The 20,924-nt window shown below is 42.6% G+C and overlaps 1 protein-coding gene across 1 annotated transcript in view; it reads left to right on the top strand.

Moving 5' to 3' along the window:
• The first annotated feature begins 760 nt into the window (after positions 1 to 760).
• Positions 761 to 20,924, top strand: part of KIF23 (kinesin family member 23) — a 48,695-nt gene continuing 28,531 nt past the window's right edge. The window contains exons 1-3 of the mRNA XM_081101531.1: positions 761 to 1,470; positions 6,108 to 6,177; positions 8,883 to 9,011. Of these exons, the coding sequence (XP_080957657.1) occupies positions 1,277 to 1,470; positions 6,108 to 6,177; positions 8,883 to 9,011 (393 nt within the window). The 5' untranslated portion in view covers positions 761 to 1,276. The remainder of the gene's footprint in view (positions 1,471 to 6,107; positions 6,178 to 8,882; positions 9,012 to 20,924) is intronic.

Raw genomic sequence — 20,924 nt, 5'->3', positions numbered from 1 at the left:
AAAATATATTTAAAAAAATTATCTTAGTTGGAGAAGACTTCCTAGTATGACACAAAACACAAGTCAGTAGAGAAAAGTCTGATAAATTTGACTCTCTTAAATATTTTTCTAAGCTGTCACAAAACAACATAAATGAAATAAAACCAAATTATAAACTATTAAACTTTTTGAACTCATATTTTGGATGAGGACCAATTTCTTTAATATATTTACAATTCAATTAGGAAAACGAACAACTCAGTAGAACAAGGAGGCAAAGGAGATGAACACTGTTCATAGAGAAGAAAACACAAATGGCTCTTGAACATAAAAACAGACACCCGACCACATTCAACATAAGGGGGGAAATTTAAACCACATCGTGATTTTTTTTCACCTATTAGATCAGCTTTGTTGTCTGGTAATTGTGAGAAACAGGCACTGTCATACACGCCTGATGGGATTGTACATTTGGACAACCTTTAGGAAGGACAATTTGGCAATACTGCCCAACATTACCCATGCGTATACTCTGACACAGCAATTATGCTTCTAGAAATTTACCCTCCAGATTTACTTGCATTGTGTAAAATGATGAATTCACTGTAACTATGTAATGACAAAGATTAGAATCATTTTTGTATAGAAAAACATGGGCTAAGGATATTACATTGTGTCTATCCTTACCGGTGTCTGATCCTGTAGGAAGGTGAGGAAACGGGACTAGAGTTCCATGAGAGCACAGATATAAATGTATCTTTGATAGTCATCCGTTAGGGGCAGAGATCAGAATGAGAAAGGATCAGTTCATCATAGAAAAGAGTGGTCTGGACGTTCTTTGAGGGCCAAAATTTATTCATTTCTGTATGCCCAGGATCAAACATTGGTATATAAATGACAGAGCTGGAGAGCCCAGGAAAGGAGAAGAAAAGAGAGAAAGGAAGCCGAAATGGTGTGGTGATGCGAAAACCACAGACGGAGTGGAGACTGCGCTGGGCAGAACAGAACCCTCCTGGGCCGGAGCGACAGCGCAGACTTCTGAATCAGACCTGGATGTGCTCCGCCTTTGGACGTCTCGTGCTGTAGGAAAACAGACCTTCAGTTTCCTTATCGGACTTGGAGGGAGTTGTATTTCATATGTAAAGTCCCGGCTCCAGCGCAGCCGCGTAGGCGCCCAGACTCCCCGCACCCTCTCCGCGTCAGTCTCCCAGGAGACCAGCGCCACTTCCGGCAGAGCAGGCGCGTCCTCGGAAGCCCCGCCCCTTCTCAGTGGGCGGCGCTGATTGGCCCGTTTGAAATGTGCCGGGCGCAAGCTCACCTGGGCTCGCCGTCGCGCCGCCCGGCTCCACTGAGCGCAGCGCTTCGGCCCCCGCGTCCGGGCTTCCGCGGCGCTCCTCTGCGACTCGCCGTCCCCGCCAGGCTTCCCCGACCAGCCCGCCGTCCGCGTGCGCGTCTGGGCAGCGCGGAGCTTGCTGCCATGATGAAGCCAGCGTGAGTACGGGGCCGGGAGCGGGCCGCGGGGATGGGGCGGGCGTCTCCTCACGCCGCGGACCCTACATGCTCCATGGAGTCGGGCGCGGCGCGGAGACCCGGCCGGGGAGGTCGGCCCCAAGTCGGGGGAGTGGGGAGGCTGTGCCATGCCGCCGGTTCCCGGTAGCTGGGCGGCCGGCACCTGGCTCTGGGCCGCCCCCGCCAGGCCTTTCTGAAGTCGCCCCTTTCCCTCCTGGCCGCCCGCGCTCTCAGGCGGCATTTTGCCGAGTTAGTGTGGGTCGTGTCGTGGGTGGGGTCGAGTGTTGAGCGCCGTGTGGGGGCCGGTTCGGGGGTCCCAGGCCCTGGCTTCGTGAGCGCTGCGGGCGTTCCCCCTGCCGGCGCCCCCCCTGCCGGCGCCGGGGCCTGGGGCCGAGCCCAGCCCCGGTGGAGGCGGGTGGCTTCGCCCCGTCCTCCGGCCGCAGACGGACCCGCCCACATTCCTCGCCGCATCGGGGACTTGCTCCGTGCAGCGCAATTCCCGGACCGCTGCTGGGCAAACAGAATTGTGCAAGGAAGAGGGTCGGTGTTACCATGATTACCGTCATCTGCAAAAGGCAGCTTGGTTTTCTTAAGAGGCAAAGGTCAAAATCCTTTATCTTTTTTTTAAAAACGTGCAATGTTAAGTAAACCTATCACAATTATCTTGCACTTAAAACACTAATTTGCTTCTTTTCATTTGGGAAAATGTTGAGAAAATAGTTTCATAATCTGTAGCCAAAGCCAATCATTTCACGTGATTTTAGTGGTAAGTGTTCAGCCTGTAGATAAATTGGAGTGGGAGGTGGGAGGGAGGCAGGCATCCTAGAGAAATAGTGAAATAAATCAGAATAGCTTTTTCTGTTGTCCCTACTGATAAAATTTCAACTGGGTAAATTTTAAAATCTTATGGGCTTTTACTCAACAGTTCGTGAATTGGGGAGGGGGGGGGTTCCTCATTTAACAGCTAGAAAGACCTGAGGAACTACATACAAAATGGGAGACTTTTTTTGCATTTATTTTTTAAGTTTTATTTTATTGTTTAAAGTATTACAAATAGTAGTAGATATGTCTCCTTTTTTTCCCCATTGACCTTACCCCGGCCTCTGGTACATGCCCTCACCACCACCACCCCACCCCCAGTGTCTTGCGTTCATTGATTATGCTTATCTGCATGCATAGAAGAGACTTTTCTAGGCTGAAAGGGGCAGGAAGAAGCAAAGAGCAAGCACCTTCCTTTGAGGGACCACAGGGATCTGTGAAGGCGTTTACCTCATTGATGCTGACCGAGAAATTCCATACTGACTGGCTGAGATTGTATTCCTGGGAGAGACTAAACTGCTATTAGGTATTAAGTCTTGGTTTGGTGATGTGGGCTTAGCACAGGTGGCTCCATTTGAGGCCTGTTGTGTGCATTACATTATTTAAGAGCAAGAAATTGCAGTTTGGGGACCACATTTTGTTTGGGGGACAAAGAATGATAGGTTTTAAGAATTCAGTGACCTTGAAAGTATAGACATAGGGAGAAACCAAGATGGCGGCATAGGTGAACACCGGAAATTGCTGCCTCCCACAACCACTTCAAAAATACAACTAAAAGACAAAATAGACATCATCCAGAACCACAGGAAGGCTGGCTGAGTGGAAATTCTACAACTAGAAGGAAAGAGAAAAGCACACAGACTCAGGAGGTGCAGAAGTAAAGTGCAGAGGTACGGAGGCTCGAGCGTGCGGAAAGGGGCTGGCAACGGAGGACACCGGTGTCTTTTGCAATTGCATTCGGGCCCTGACTCCAGTTCCAGGCGAGTCTCTGGGGACCCAGACTCATACGGGGAGAATGTCTGGCAGCAGGCAGAACTTGAGTGCGGCTTTCTCTCAGAGGTGCTTGCAGCAATTCCCGGGACACTGAGACCCGGACCTCTTAGGGCAGGACTGAGGAGCAGCCATAGCTGTTTGCTCCGCCCCACCCAAGCTGTGCACAGAGGCTTTTGCATATGAATGGGCTGGACTTTTGAGATCTAAAATTGCCTAACAAACTGCAGCTGGGTCAGAAAGACCTAGAACATCCAAAAGAAGGCCCAAGGCCCCACAGCAGCTTGCATTGCTTCACAGCTGGGCCCCATCTGGGCACCTCCAAATCCCAAACAAAGAAGAGGAATCTGCAGATCTCTCCTTAGCTCCTGCTGGGTAGCCTCAGGCAGAGGCTAAATTAGCACCTCCTTAGTGATCCAAGAGCCTGTGTACCCAGTGGTCAGATTGGGACTATCCAGATTACAACTCCTCAGATCCATAAGGGACACACTCAGGGGGCAGACTCAGGGAGCACCAAAGCCCCACTGAAGCAAGTCTTTCCCCATAAGGGTGTCTTTAGCACAGAAGTTCTCCCACTGTAGACACAGCTGATTCTCACAGACAATTGGCCTGGAGGTCAATTCCTCCCAGTGATACCTACAACAATCAAGGCTTAACTACAACACTACAACAAGACTGGGCACACAGCCCACAAAGGGGTGCACCAAGAGTATCCACCCCAGGTAATTGGGGAGGGCTGAGCCACTGGGCCCTATAGGACACCTAGCACAGAAAGCCACTCTATCAACACAGGGAAGCATAAAATATGCAGAGACAAAGAAACAGATCACAAATGACAGAAATGGAGGAAAGCAAACTACTGGATATAGAGTTCACAACCATGGTTATAAGGTTTTTCAAAAATTTTCTAGAAACTGCTGATAAATTTAGTGAGATCCTCAAGGATATGAAAAAGGACCAACTAAAAATTAAGCATACACTGACTGACATAAAGAATAATATACAGAGATCCAAGCAGACAAGAGGATCCCAAGAATCAAGTCAAAGATTTGAAATATGAAAAAGTGAAAAACACCCAACCAGAAAAGCAAAAAGAAAAAAGAATCCAAAAATACCAAGATAGTGTAAGGAGCCTCTGGGACAACTTCAAGCATCCCAACATCCGAATTATAGGGGTGCCAGAAGAAGAGAGAGAGCAAAATATTGAAAACCTATTTGAAGAAATACTGACAGAAAATTTCCCCTATCTGGTGAAAGAAATAGACTTACAAGTCCAGGAAGCACAGAGAACCCCAAACAAAAGGAATCCAAAGAGGACCACACCAAGACACATCATAATTAAAATGCCAAGGGCAAAAAGACAAAGAGAAAATCTTAAAAGCAGCAAGAGAAAGACAGTCAGTTACCTACAAGGGAGTACCCATACAACTGTCTGCTGATTTCTCAACAGAAACTATGCAGGCCAGAAGGGAGTGGCAAGAAATATTCAAAGTGATGAATGCCAAGAACCTACAACCAAGATTACTTTACCCAGCAAAGCTATCATTCAGAATTGAAAGTCAAATAAAGAGCTTCACTGATAAGAAAAAGCTAAAGGAGTTCATCACCACCAAACCAGTATTACATGAAATGCTGAAAGGTATCCTTTAAGAAGAGGAAGAAGAAGAAAAAGGTAAAGATACAAATTATGAACAACAAATACACATCTATCAACAAGTGAATCTGAAAATCAAGTGAATAATCTGATGAACAGAATGAATTGGTGATTATAATAGAATCAGGGGCATAGAAAGGGAGTGGACTGGCTATTCTTGCGGGGGAGAGGGGTGTGGGGGATGCAGGAAGAGACTGGACAAAAATGCACTTATGGATGAGGACAGTGGATGGGGAGTGAGGGAGGAGGGTGGGGTGGGAACTGGGTGGAGGGGAGTTATGGGGGGGGGGGAGAGGAACAAATGTAATCTGAACAATTAAGATTTAATTAATAAAAAAATTATGAACAAATACATATCTATCAACAAGTGAATCTAAAAATCAAGTGAATAAAAAGTCTGATGAACAGAGTAAACTGGTGAATATAATAGAACCAGGGGCATAGAAAAGGAGTGGACTGACAATTCTCAGGGGGTATAGGGGTGTGGAGGGTGTGGGAAGAGACTGGACAAAAATAGTACACCTACAGATGAGGACAGTGAGGGGGTAAGGGCAGAGGGTGGGGTGGGAACTGGGTGGAAGGGAGCTATGGGGCGGGGGGGGGGGGAGAGGAACAACTGTAATAATCTGAACAAAGATTTATTTTAAAAAGAAGTAAAAAAAAAAAAAGAAAGTATAGACATAAACCTTGATGAAAGAATGGATATTGAAGTTAACCACTTGTCAGTCTACCTTGGGCAATGGCTGTTGGTGCAGCGAGTGTGCTTGTGTACACACATAAATGTGTTTTGAGGTAAGTGTGGTCATTTATCATTAGAATTTTCAAACTTGTAGTGCCTCTGTAAAATTGTCACTCAAGAAAATATCCCAGCTATTTTAACTATGAAGTAGGTACATTTAGTACCAAAAATGTCTCCTAAACCAAATTTTAATTATATTTGGATTATGCATGCCACAAACACTACTAATGCAATTTATTCTTTTTTTTTTTAATGCAATTTATTCTTGTGTTAGTTATTTAGGGTGTAGTGTTTTGGAACTGCTCAGGAATAATTTATAAACCTTGGAAGTTTTTCTCTGTATGAATTATAAGTGAGGTTTTTGAATGTTAGTGCTGAACTGAAATGTTTTGTGTGTTTTTTTTAATCTCTGACCAGGAGGACTAAAACACCCAGGAAACCTGTAGGGAAGAAAGGATCCCAGACGAGTCTTAAAGACCCAGTTGGGGTAAGGTCTTCCTGTGAATTTGTGTGTGTTGTTTCTTCATTCCTTTTATGTCTTATGTGTATGCTTGGAATGGATGGAGATGTGGAAGTGGAGTCAAAAGAACATTTAGTTAAAAGAATAAAAGAACTGTACTAAATTGCTTAAGGCTGGTTCCAGCTTTCTAATTTTGTTTCTACATATGATTCATTAGTTCAGAAAAATGAAATTTTTAGTTGTCAACTACATGCTATAGTTGACTATAACTAATTATAATTTGAAGAGTTAGATAATGAAAAATATTCAACTATCCCAGAGAATTCTTCATACTCTGTAAGATGGTAGAAAACTTTCTGCTTGGATGAGCATCCTCTCCCATCTTCTGGACCAGTGGTCGGCAAACCGCGGCTCGCGAGCCACATGCGGCTCTTTGGCCCCTTGCGTGTGGTTCTTCCACAAAATACCACGTGTGGGCGCGCACATACAGTGCGATTGAAACTTCGTGGCCCATGCGCAGAAGTCGGTTTTCAGAAAGGAGATAGACGAAACAAGTATATAAGACGAGTGTGGATGGGAGAGTTGGAAGGGGTCGACCTCAGTGAACTACCTCAATCAGATTGAGGACGTTTTTAGCAAAGGCCAGCTTAGGAGTACCCTAATTAAGTTAATAACAATGTACCTACCTATATAGTTTAAGTTTAAAAAATTTGGCTCTCAAAAGAAATTTCAGTCGTTGTACTGTTGATATTTGGCTCTGTTGACTAATGAGTTTGTCACCCACTGTTCTGGACTGTAACACACCAATTGATGGCATGCTTCATGAGGAAAGCCCCAAACTCCATACTTTATGGGACCAAGTTTAAGACTGATATAGAACAGTTTAATTCAGTCTAATGACTATTCATAATTGCATGTACTTCACTAGTTTCAGGCTTTCAAAAGCAGGTGATAGCACTGGACGGTGTGGGTCAGTGGTTGGAGCGTCAGCCCATGTACCAAAGGGTCGTGGCTTTGATTCCTGTCACAGGCTCATACCTTGGTTGCAGGTGATGATCCCTGGTCCTGGTCAGGATGCAGTTGATATCTCTCACATTGATGTATCTCTCTCTCTCCCTCTCCCTCCCTTCTCCCTCCCTCTTTAGTTTCTAGAACAGTGATGGCGAACCTATGACACGCATGTCAGAGGTGACACGCAAACTCATTTTTTTGGTTGATTTTTCTGTTAAATGGCATTTAAATATATAAAATCAATATCAAAAATATAAATCTTTGTTTTACTATGGTTGCAAATATCAAAAAATTTCTATATGTTACACGGCACCAGAGTTAAGTTAGGGTTTTTCAAAATGCTGACACGCCGAGCTCAAAAGGTTCACCATCACTGTTGTAGAACATCAATAGAAACAATATCCCTGGGTGAGGATTAACAGCAACAACAAAAGGCAGGGGGCAAACATAGGACTGTTGATTTGCTCTGGAATATTTTATTTTCATTTTTAAATATTTTTTAATTGATTTTAGAAAGAGCAAGGGAGAGGGAGAGAGAGATAGAAACATCAATGATGAGAGAGAATCATGGATCGGCTGCCTCCTGTACACCCCCTGCTGGGGATCAAGCCTGCAACCTGGGCATGTACCCTGACTGTGAATCAAACTGTGACCTCCTGGTTCATAGGTTGATGCTCAACCACTGAGCCACCCTAGCCGGGCTGCTCTGGAATATTTTAAATCTCCCCTTCACTGGTACTGGAATGTGTCTCTTGGTCTTAGGGAACCACATACTCTGCACATAGAGCTAAACAGTTTCTCCTCAACACTGTCATTGATTAAGAAAACCACATTTCAGATCTTGCATCTACTTATGTATACATTAAGTGTTAAGCTGGCAAGTTTTTTTTTTTTTTTTCAATATATTTTATTGATTTTTTGCAGAGAGGAAGGGAGAGAGAGAGTTAGAAACATCGATGAGAGAGAAACATCGATCAGCTGCCTCCTGCACATCCCCCACTGGGGATATGCCCGCAACCCAGGTACATGCCCTTGACCGGAATCGAACCCGGGACCCTTCAGTCCGCAGGCCGACGCTCTATCCACTGAGCCAAACCGGTTTCGGCAAGCTGGCAAGTTTTAATTGACATTCAATTCCAAAGAATTTGAACAGATTTTCAAATAATGCTCATTGTGTGATGTTATTGATTTTTAGAGTTTTAAATTAGTAGTATAACTTTATTAAATTTGTGCCAATACAATAGTGAAAAGAAGCTTTGGGTTTGATGCTTTTGTTACCAAAATGTTTTAGATTTATGTGCATTTAAAATCTCTCATATCACCTGGCTAGTGTTTCTCAGTGGTTGAGCATCGACCCGTGAACCAGGAGGTCATAGTTCGATTCCCATTCAGTACACATGTCTGGTTGACCCCCATTTGGGATGTGCAGGAGGCAGTGATGATTCTCTTTCATCACTGATGTTTCTATCTCTTTCTCCCTCTCACTTCCTCTCTGAAATCAGTAAAAATATACTTTAAAAATAAGTAATAAAATCTCTTATATCATATCTAATATCTGTATTTAACAGTCTTGGGTAGCAATTTTCATAGCTCTAAGTTTATTATATTGATCTCTTAATTTAAGATACCAAATATTTGTTGAATGGATGAATAGGAAGCTTAAATGAAAAATCAGGTAAAAAGTCAACTTTTGTTCTTCAAACACTTCCTTGTATTTTCAGGTATATTGTAGGGTGCGCCCACTGAGCTTTCCTGATCAAGAGTGCTGCATAGAAGTGATCAATAACACAACCGTTCAGCTTCATACTCCTGAGGGGTACAGACTCAACCGAAATGGAGACTATAAGGAGGTACTTCCTATTGAAACCAAGCTGTTTTTACTTGATATGTTCTTTCCTGAATGGCTTTTTTATTTTTTTTAATTTAACAAAATTCATGCACATGCATACACAAAAGCTGAGAAAAATCTCGTATCTCCCAAGGGGCTAATTAAAAAGGATTCTGATTTCTATAAGGAATGAATGAGATCTTTGTTAACCTACTTTAGCAGGACTCTAAATGACCCTGGGTTTATCTTGCCCTAGTTTTCAAAATGTAACTGACCCAGAATAAACTAAGTTTATCCCCAAACTCCTGGCAAAAAAAAAAAAACACAAAAAAAACCAGAAGCGAGAATTCCCAGAAGCTAAAGCTGCATGTACAACTTAAGAAAAAAAAAAATTTCCCTGAAAAAACTATACTGTGCCAACACCACTGTTCAAAGAGCTCTGATTTTATTTTTTAACTGGAATATTTTTGAAATTATAAAGCTTTACAATATCAAGGCAAATAATCTTTCAAGAAAACACAGGCAAATACATTAATTGCTACTGTGACATCAAGAACTTTCTAAAAAGCTTTTGTGTTGGACAGCATGGATAGCCAGTGAAGGACTACAACTTGATTATTTTCTCTGGGTGAAATAATCTCCTAATTAGCCAAAAAGAGAAAAGAAAAAAAAAGACCCCAGAGATTATTTGCTTTTATTCATAACTAGAAGCCCAATGCACAAAATTCGTGCAAAGTGCTCAGTCACCCCCCCCCCCCCGTGGCTTTGTCCAGAAGAGCATCTGGTCTAATTAGCATATTACGCTTTTATTATTATAGACGATAACTAAGCAGTCTAAATTGGTTAGGGAAACCAAAATACTGCCTGCTAAAACAAGTCCTTTCCTTACTCTTCATTCATCATTTCCATCAAAATTCCAAACTGGGAATTGGCTGCAAAAGAAGCCTTTTATTAAGCCTGATCCTCTTTCTCAGACTTTACATGGTTTCACTCACTCACTGTCCTAAGGCAAACAGTATTTCTCTCAGGAACACGATGCTCACGCACCACTGAGCTCCCAAACATCACATGCACACCTCACTGCCTTGAGTTGAAAGAAATCTGTTTCCATTCTGACTAATTTTCCTGAACACTGAACAGTTCTTCACATTTGGGCACTTCCTATATTTTTTTAAATTGGAATAGCCACTGATTTATTCATTATACAGTTGTTTATTGAAAGCCTGACATCTGTCGGAAAGTTCATTGGCAATAAAGATACAGAAGTGTCCTGCTCAGGGACACCTGAAGGAACTCAGAAGGCCTATTAAAGCAGGTTCTGTCCAAACAAAAGCAAAAACTCAAGGTTAAGGAACAGTTACAGGGGGTTCAGCAAGAAGAAAAACTCCAGAAAGTTCTTACCAAAATGTTTGGGTTTTTTTAACATTGAAAAGAATATATAACTTGCTTTGCAAATAATATGTTATATCAAGTACATTCTTATCCTTCACCCCCCCTAAAATTGGAATATAAAAATATATTTCAGTCATATTTTGATTTGGACATTGGATACCAAAATAAGGGATATGACCCTGAATAGTTAAAAAACATCAACGTGTTTCACAAGAATGATTAGATTTGCATCCCAGGTCATTTTCTTGCTTTCACACGACATCCAAAGTACAGCCAAACTACGTGCTTCTTTGTTGTTGTTGTTAATCCTCACCCAAGGATATTTTTTCCATTGATTTTTAGAGAGAGTGGAAGGGAGGGATAGAGACAGAGAGAGAAACATCGATGTGAGAGAGAGGTATCAATTGGTTGCCTCCCACATGCACCCCGACCAGGGGCAGGCATGAAGCCTGCAACTGAGACACGTGCCCTTCACTGGAATTGAACCCAAGACCCTCAGTCCACAGGCCAACACTCTAGTCCAGGGGTGGGCAAACTTTTTGACTCGAGGGCCACAATGGGTTCTTAAACTGGACCGGAGGGCCGGAACAAAAGCATGGATGGAGTGTTTGTGTGAACTAAAAAAATTCAAAGTAAACATCATTACATAAAAGGGTACGGTCTTTTTTTTTCAATAGTTTTATTCATTTCAAACGGGCCGCATCCAGCCCGTGGGCCGTAGTTTGCCCACGGCTGGCATATCCCCTCCTTATTGGCTGTGGGCACCACCATCTTTGAGGGCAGGGCAGTCAATTAGCATATTCCCTCTTTATTAGATAGGATAATTCTGAAATTTTTATCTCCAACCTAAATCTTTTCTCTGGCTCTAAACTTGAACATCCACTGCTTGGATGTCACACAGGCATCTCAAATTTAAGATGTCCAACTCTTGATATTTTTCCCTCCCTCTAAATCACTTTCTCCCTTATCTTCTCAATAAATGGTGCCACCATTATCTGTCTGTTTGCTCAAGCCAGAAACCTTGTTCCTACTTTCTCTGATTCCCCCTCATATCCTATTTATCAGTAAGTCCTACCACTTCTCCAGTGTATATCTTGAACTCATCTTTTCTATTTCCACTGCCACCACCCTCGTATGAGCCCTGTTATTAATCATGGAGATCAGTGCTTCTCAAACTCTGGTGAAGGAGCAGCTTTTTGAAATTAATTGTGACTGATACATTTATGCAGTTTTGCCACTTGAAACTAACCATGTCAGGGAGCAGAGAACCTGTTTTTCTGTTTAGTAAGATAATCACATCCTGTTGCAGCCATGCCAAATGGCTACAAAAGTTTCTAAACATTTCCTCTCAATTTCTGCAGTTATCTCCTAGACTGGAAACAAGCATTTCTCAGAGAGGCACTGGTTTGCTGACCTTACTCTGAGTAACATTGACAAGACTGTGCTAAAGCCCAACTGGACTGCCTGCTTCTACTCCAAATCTTCTCTAATCCATTTTCCACAGAGCAGCCAGATGATCTTTTAAAACATGTCAGACCTCACCATTTTTATGTTTCAAACCTTCTAAGAAAGCTTTTAAATAGGCAAAATCCTACTTGATCTGCTCCTGTCTATCTGGCCACCTCATCTCTTAGTACTCCTCCAATCCTGGATTCCTTAGATAAACCAGAATTCTGCCTGGACTTTTCCTTTGCTCTTATCATGGAAGGCTCCTCATCTTGTTTCAACTTAAATATCACCTCCTCAGAGAGTTTATCCAGACTACTTCAGAAGTAACACTGCTCCCCCTTGTCACCTGATCTTGCAGTCACTTTGATAGCATTTACCACAATCTGTAGGTTTATCTACTTGTTTATTGTCTCTTTCCCCTGGTGTAAGGTAAGCATCAAGGGCTGTTGCATCTTCTCTGTCTTGTTTGCCAAACAATAAATATGGATTAATCATGAATGAATGGTCCAGGGAGGCTTCATGGAGGAGTAGATCTTTGAGGATATAAAATAGTTGAAAACGAACTTACTGAATTTTACTTATTAGAGTTAATTTCAAGTGTGTGTAATTAGTACTAAAGGTTTGGTGGAGATTAAAGGTTCTGTCTTGTGACACAGAAGGCAACATTGAATAATGGAAAGAGTGCTTTGATGCTGATTAGCTCTGTGGATTTAGGGCAAGTTCCTCCTTTGGGTCTCATTTTTCTTCACTGGGAAAGGAGGGATTTGTTCATGAGGACTTGGAGTCATCTGGGAGGTCATCTGACTACCCTGCCAGCACCATCCTGTATGTATCCTTTCCATTCTAAGATTGTTTGTTCTTTTTATGAATTCTAGAGCTGTTTCACAGGAGTGGAAGAAAAGCTTCCACAAAGGTGAGAGTTGCCCGGGCTGAAGTAGGTGTGTGATCTTTAACAAGTTATAAAATGAGCATAATAATTAATAGTACTTACATCAGAGGTTGTAAGAATGAAATGATTCATTACCATGCTAAGGTAGTGCTTGGGACATGGTCAGCGCTAAGTGTCAGCTGCTGCTGCTGCTACTGCTGTTGTTATATTTGAGTACTAATCTATATGTCTCCTTTTGGGGGACAAAATTGCTAATTTTAAAAACAAGGGTCATGCCCTGCCAATGTGGCTCAGTAAATTGAGTGTTGATGTGTGAACCAAGAGGACACTGGTTAGATTCCTGGTCAGGGAACATGCCGGGTTGCAGGCGTGATTCCCAGTAGGAGGCATGTAGGAGGCAGCCAGTTGGTGATGTTTCTCTCTCATCGATGCTTCTATATTTCTATCCCTCTTTGTTCCCTTCTCTCTAAAATCTATAAAAACATTTTCTTAAAAAACATAAGGGTCATGAGATTGGTATCTGAGCAGGTTTAGTTTAAGGTAAAGGTAGTAAAACAGAAAAATGGGGAGCCATTTGCCAAAGGCTGTAATCCATAATAAATTGTAATAAATACTCATGCATCAAATAACTCAGCACTGACATTTCATGAAGCAAAAACTGCAAGAAATTAAGGAAACCTGCAGAAACAATTGCAATATCTACAATCCAATAAAACTAAAAAATAATAAAAATAGAAATAGAACTCTAGCCCCTGAACAATTAGGACATTTTAATTTACATAATTTATACCCCAATCTCCAATGCAATTTTTTTATTTTATGCTGAATTTACCCCCAGACCATAAGTTTTTGTCTCTTCAGTTTCTTCTGGGATATCTTTTTCTTTTTTTAATTTTATTTTATTGTTTAAGGTATTACAGATAGTAGTACATATGTCTCCTTTTTTTTCTCATTGACCTCCCCCGGCCTCCCCTATTCCCCAGTGTCTTGCGTCTGTTGGTTGTGCTTATATGCATGCACACAAGTCCTTTGGTTGATCTCTTATTCCCCCCAACACTCCCCTACCTTCCCGCTGTAGTTTGACAGTCTGTTCGATGCTTCTTTGCCTCTATTTTTGTTCAACAGTTTATAATGTTCTTTATATTCTACAAATGAGTGAGATCATGTGGTATTTACTTTTCTCTGACTGGCTTATTTCACTTAGCATAATGCTTTCCAGTTCCATCCATGCTGTTGCAAATGGTAAGAATTCCTTTCTTGCCGAAACCGGTTTGGCTCAGTGGATAGAGCGTCGGCCTGCGGACTGAAAGGTCCCAGGTTCGATTCCGGTCAAGGGCATGTACCTGGGTTGCGGGCACATCCCCAGTGGGAGGTGTGCGGGAGGCAGCTGATCGATGTTTCTCTCTCATCGATGTTTCTAACTTTCTATCTCTTTCCCTTCCTCTCTGTGAAAAATCAATAAAATATATTTAAAAAAAAAAAAAAAAAAAGAATTCCTTTCTTTTTTACAGCAGCGTGGTATTCCATTCCATAGATGTACCACAGTTTTCTAATCCATTCATCTGCTGATGGGCATTTAGGCTGTTTCTAAATCTTAGCTATTGTAAATTGTGCTGCTGTGAACATATAGGGGTGCATATATCCTTTCTGATTGGTGTTTCTGTTTTCTTGGGATATATTCCTAGAAGTGGTATTCCTGGGTCAAATGGTATTTCCATTTTAAATTTTTTGAGGAAACGCCATACTGTTTTCCACAGTGGCTGCACCAGTTTGCATTCCCACCAGCAGTGCATGAGTGTTCCCTTTTCTCCGCATCCTCTCCACACTTGTCATTTGTTGATTTGTTGATGATAGCCATTCTGACAGGTGTGAGATGGTACCTCGTTGTTGTTTTGATTTGCATCTCTCGGATGATTAGTGACTTTGAGCGTGTTTTCATATGTCCCTTGACTTTCTGAATGTACTCTTTCAAAAAGTGTCTATTTAGGTCCTTTGCCCATTTTTTGATTGGATTGTTTATTTTCCTTTTGTTAAGTTGTATGAGTTCCCTATAAATGTTGGAGATTAAACCCTTACCAGAGATAACATTGGCAAATATGTTCTCCCAGGAAGTGGGCTTTCTTGTTGTTTTGCTGATGCTTTCTTTTGCTGTGCAGAAGCTTTTTATTTTGATGTAGTCCCATTTGTTTATTTTCTCTTTAGTTTCCATTGCCTTAGGAGCTGTATCAGTAAAGATATTGCTATGACAGATGTCTGCTATTTTGCTGCCTATGGCTTCTTCTAAGATTTTTATGGTTTCCCATCTTAGGTTTAAGTCCTTTATCCATTTTGAGTTTATTTTTGTAAATAGTATAAGTTGGTGATCTAGTTTCATTTTTTTGCAAGTATCTGTCCAGTTTTCCCAATACCATTTATTGAAGAGACTGTCTTGTTTCCATTGTATGCTCTTGACTCCTTTGCAAATATTAATTGAGCATACTGGTGTGTGTCGATTTCTGGGTTCTCCTTTCTGTTCTACTGGTCTATATGTCTGTTCTTTGTGCCAGTACCAGGCAGTTTTGAGAACAGTGGCTTTGTAGTATAGCTAGATATTTGGTATTGTGATCCCTCCAACATTGTTCTTCTTTCTCAAGATTGCTGCAGCTGTTCGGGGTCTTTTTTTATTCCAGATGAATTTTTGGAGAATTTGTTCTAGGTCTTTGAAGTATGCCGTTGGTATTTTAATGGGGATTGTGTTGAATTTATAGATTGCTTTGGGTAGTATGGACATTTTAATGATGTTGATTGTATCAATCCATGAACATGGTATATTCTTCCATTTGTTCATGTTTTCCTCTATCCCTTTTTTTAGCGTCCTGAAATTTTCTGAGTACAGGTCCTTTGTCTCCTTGGTTAAGTTTATTACTAGATATCTTAATTTTTTTGTTGCAATGGTAAATGGCATTGCTTTTTTAATTTCTCTTTCTGTGAGTTCAGTATTGGTGTATAGAAAAGCCATAGACTTCTGGATGTTAATTTTGTATCCTGCTACATTGCCAAATTCATTTATTAAGTCTAGTAGCTTTTTGATGGAGTCTTTAGGGTTTTCTATGTACAATATCATGTCATCTGCGAATAAGGACAGTTTTACTTCTTTTCCAATTTGGATGCCTTTTATTTCTTCTTGTCTGATCACAATGGCTAGCTAGTACTTTCAATACTTTGTTGAAGAGGAGTGGGCATCCCTGTCTTGTTCCTGTTCTTGAGGGAAATAGTTTTAGTTTTTGCCCATTGAGTATGATGTTGGCTGTGGGTTTGTATATGGCTTTTATTATGTGGAGGTATGATCCTTCTATTCCCAGCTTGCTGAGAGTTTTTATTAAGATAGGGTGTTGGATTTTGTCAAATGCTTTTTCTGCATCAATGGATATGATTATATGGTTTTTATCTCAGTTTGTTTATGTGGTATATCACATGTATTGATTTGTGGATATTGTACCACCCTTGCATCCCCAGAATAAATCCCACTTGGTCATGGTGTATGATCTTTCTAATGTAATGGTGGATTCGATTTGCTAGAATTTTGTAGAGGACTTTGGTGCCTATGTTTATGAGGTATATTGGCCTGTAATTCTCTTTCTTTGTATTGTCTTTATCTGGTTTTGGGATTAGAATAATGCTGGCTTCGTAGAAAGAACTTAGAAGTGTTCCTTCCTCTTGAATTTTTTGGAATAGTCTGAGGAAGATAGGTTTTATTTCTTTGAATGTTTGATAAAACTACCTTGTGAAGCTGTCTGGTCCGGGGCTTTTGTTTGTTGGAAGTTTTTTTGATTATTGCTTCAATTTCCTCCATAATTATTGGCCTATTCAGATTTTTTTATTCCTCTGGTTGAGTTTTGGAATGTTGTATTTTTCTAGGAATACTAGTATGTGCATTTCCTCCAGGTTGTCTAGTTTGTTGGAGTAGAGTTGCCCATAGTATTTTTTAACAATTATTTGTATTTCTGTGGGGTCTGTTGTTATTTCGCCTTTATCATTTCTGATTTTGTTTATTTGGGTCCTCTCTCTTTGCTTCTTAGTGAGCCTGGCTAGAGGTTCATCAATCTTGTTTATCCTTTCAAAGAACCAGCACTTGGTTTCATTGATTTTTTTGTATTGTTTTTTTTTGGTCTCTATGTCATTTATTTCTGCTCTGATCTTTATTATTTTCTTCCTTCTGCTCACTCTGGGCTTTTTTTTTGTTGTTGCTCTCTAATTTTTCAAGTTGCAGAGTTAGATGGTCTATTACCAGTTTTTCTTGTTTTTTGAGGTAGGCCTGTAATGCTATGAACTTCCCTCTCAGGATTGCTTTCACTGTGTCCCAAAGATTTTGGATTTTTGTGTTTTCGTTATCGTTTTTATTTCTTCTTTGATCTCTTTGGTAACCCACTCATTGTTTAATAGTATGCTAGTCAGCCTTCAAGTGTTTCAATTTTTGTGATTGTTTATTCTGTAGTTGATTTCTAATTTTATGCCTTTGTGATCTGAGAAGATGTTTGATATGATTTCAATCCTCTTGAATTTGGAGAGACTTTGCCTGTGTCCCAATATATGGTCTATCTTTGAAAATGTCCCATGTGCGCTTGAGAAGAATGTATATTCTGTAGTTTGGGGGTGTAATCTTCTAAAGATGTCAATTAAGTCCATCTGATCTACAGTAGGTCCTCTGGTTACGTCCGAGATTCATTCCTACGGCATGATGTAACATGATTTTCGCCATAAGTCCGAATCCACCTACATAAGCACCTTCGTCACTCACATGGAGCACATACACAGCAGTAATGAAGTGAAACAGTAAAAAAAAAAATTAAAAGAAAGATAACAATTCCTGACCTTTACTTGTGGTAAATAAATAATAAGAAACATAAAACATATGTACATACATCGAACTTTTTTTAAATATATAAATACTGCAAATGGGAGATGGTGATGTAACCACAAAATGATGTACGTTGAGTCCGACGTAACCCGAGGACTGCCTGTAGTGAGTCATTTAGGGTTGATGTTTCTTTGCTAACTTTTTATCTAGAGCAGCAGTTCTCAACCTGTGGGTCGCGACTCCTTTGGGGGTCAAACGACCCTGTCACAGGGGTCGCCTAAGACCATTGGAAAACACACATAAAATTACATATTGTTTTTGTGGTTAATCACTATGCTTTAATTATGTTCAATTTGTAACAATGAAATTGGGGGTCACCACAACATGAGGAACTGTATTAAAGGGTCACAGCATTAGGAAGGTTGAGAACCACTGGTCTAGAGGATTTATCCAGTGATGTTAATGGGATATTAAACTCTCCTACTATGATTGTGTTGTTGTCAATCTCTCCCCTGATATCTTCCAGAAGTTTTTTTATGTATTTGGGTGCTCCTGCATTGGATGCATAAATGTTTACCAGTTATATCCTCTTGTTGTATCGATCCCTTTAGAATTATGAAGTGGCCTTTCTTGTCTCTTGTTATGGTCTTCACTTTGAGGTCTATTTTGTAAGATATAAGTATTGCTACCCCAGCTTTTTTTTCATTTCCATTTGCCTGATATTTTTCTGTCCCTTCACTTTCAGTCTGTGTGAGTCCCTTATTCTGAGGTGGGTCTCCTATAGACAGCATATATATGGGTCATGTTTTCTTATCCATTCAGTCACTCGATTTCTTTTGATTGGAGTATTTAATCCATTTATGTTTAATGTTATTATTGACTAGAGGCCCGGTGCACAAAAATTTGTGCACTCGGGGGGGAGGGGGGTCCCTCAGCCCAGCCTGTGCCCTCTCACAGTCTGGGACCCCTTGGGAGATAACGACCTGCTGGCTTAGGCCTGCTCCCGGGTGGCAGAGGGCAGGCCCAATCCCTAGGTGCAGCCCCTGGTCGGGCTCAGAGCAGGGCCGATTGGGGTGTTGGGGCGCCGCCCCCTGTCATGCACCGAGCAGGGCAGAACGGGAGGTTGCGATGCCACCCCCAGTCACGCTCAGGGTAGGGCCGATTGGGGGGTTGGGGCACCGCTCCCTGTCGCACTCAAGGCAGGGTTGATGGGGAGGTTGCGGCGCCACCCCCTGTCACACACAGAGCAGGGCCCATCAGGGGGGTGGGAGCTCCTTACCCTGTCACGCACAGAGCAGGGCCCATCAGGGGGTTGGGGAGCTCCCCCCTGTCATGCACAGAGCAGGGCCCATCAGGGGGTTGAGGAGCTCCCCCCTGTCACTCAGAGTAGGGCCGATAGGGGAGTTGGGGCGCCGCCCCCTGTCACACACAGAGCAGGGTGGATCAGGAGGTTGGGACGCCACCACTGTCACACTCAGGGCAGGGCCGATGGGGAGGTTATGGCTCTACCCCATCACACACAGAGCAGGGCCCATGGCGGGGGGGGGTTGTGGCACCACCCTCTATCACCCACAGAGTAGGGCCGATCAGGGGGTTGGGGTGCCGCCACTCTCACACTCAGGGCAGGGCCGATGGGGAGGTTATGGCTCTACCCTGTCACACACAGAGCAGGGCCCGTGGGGCGGGGGGGCGGGTTGGGGCGCCGCACCCTGTCACACACAGAGCAGGGCCGATCAGGGGGTTGAGGCGCCGCACCCTGTCACACACAGAGCCGCAGGGCGATCAGAGGTTGGGGAGCTCCCCTGTATCAGGCACAGAGCAGGGCTGATCAGGAGGTTGGGGCGCCTTCCCCTGTCACAAACAGAGCAGGGCGGATAGGGAGGTTGTGGCCCCGCCCCCTGTCACGCTGATCCCGGTGCCGGGAGGCATACCCTTTTCCTATATAGGGTAGAGGCCTGGTGCATGGGTGGGGCTGGCTGGTTTGCCCTGAAGGGTGTCCTGGATCAGGGTGGGGGTCCCCACTGGGGTGCCTGGCCAGCCTGGGTGAGAGGATGATGGCTGTTTGCAGCTGGTCACACACCATTCAGGGTGGGGGTCCCCACTGGGGTGCTTGTTCAGCCTGGGTGAGGGGATGATGGCTGTTTGCAGCTGGTCACACACCCTTCAGGGTGGGGGTCCACACTGGGGTGCCTGGCCAGCCTGGGTGAGGGGCTGAGGGCTGTTTTCAGGCTGGCGGGTGACGGAAGCTCCCAACCGCTCCTTTTTTTCTTTTTTTAATTCTGGGCCAGCTTTAGCTCTGAGGCTCCAGCTCTTAGGCCTCCGCTACTGAAAGTAGGTATCTGGTTTGTTTCGGTTCGAAACAATGTATAACTCCAGCTCTGAGATCCCAGCTCGCTGAAAGCTGGTTTTTGGGGGTTTTTTTAGCTTCTATATTTGTTAAAATGTTTCAGACTGCAGGCTCAGAGGCTTTCAAGGCAGGTGGGGAAAGTTGGTTTCCTCCGTCACTGAAGCAAGCAAGCCTCATGTTAGTTTCAAGCTGCCTGGCTGCCGGCCGCCATCTTGGCTGACAGTTAATTTGCATATCGCCCTGATTAGCCAATGGGAAGGGTAGCGGTTGTATGCCAATTACCATGTTTCTCTTTTATTAGATAGGATAGGTACTTGTTTGTAGCCATTTCTGTACTTTATGCCTTTGTTCCTTTCTATTTCTTCTTTTTACAGAAATGCATTCCCTTTAGCATTTCTTTTTTATTATTATTATTTTTTTTAATTTTTTTTTTTTTTTTATTGCTTAAAGTATTACAAAGGGTATTACATATGTGTCCATTTTATCCCCCCACCCTAGACAGTCCCCTAGCCTCCCCTATCCCCCTGTGTCTTATGTCCATTGGTTATGCTTATATGCATGCATACAAGTCCTTTAGTTGATCTCTTACCCCGCTACCTCCTGCCCCCCAACCCTCCCCGGCCTTCCCGCTGCAGTTTGACAATCTGTTTGAGGTAGCTCTGCCTCTGTATCTATTATTGTTCAAAAGTTTATAATGGTCTCTATTATCCATGAATGAGTGAGATCATGTGGTATTTTTCCTTCATTGACTGGCTTATTTCACTTAGCATAATGCTCTCCAGTTCCATCCATGACGTTGCAAATGGTAAGAGTTCCTTCCTTTTTAGAGCAGCATAGTATTCCATCGTGTAGATGTACCACAGTTTTCTAATCCATTCATCTACTGATGGGCACTTAGGCTGTTTGCAGATCTTAGCTATGGTGAATTGTGCTGCTATGAACATAGGGGTGCATATATCCTTTCTGATTGGTGTTTCTGGTTTCTTGGGATATATTCCTAGAAGTGGGATCACAGGGTCAA

Source organism: Myotis nattereri (genome assembly GCF_964212035.1).
Source record: "Myotis nattereri genome assembly, chromosome: 1".
NCBI classification, from domain to species: domain Eukaryota; kingdom Metazoa; phylum Chordata; class Mammalia; order Chiroptera; family Vespertilionidae; genus Myotis; species Myotis nattereri.
The sequence above is the reverse complement of the archived record's forward strand: the minus strand, read 5'-3'. Positions and strand labels throughout refer to the sequence as shown.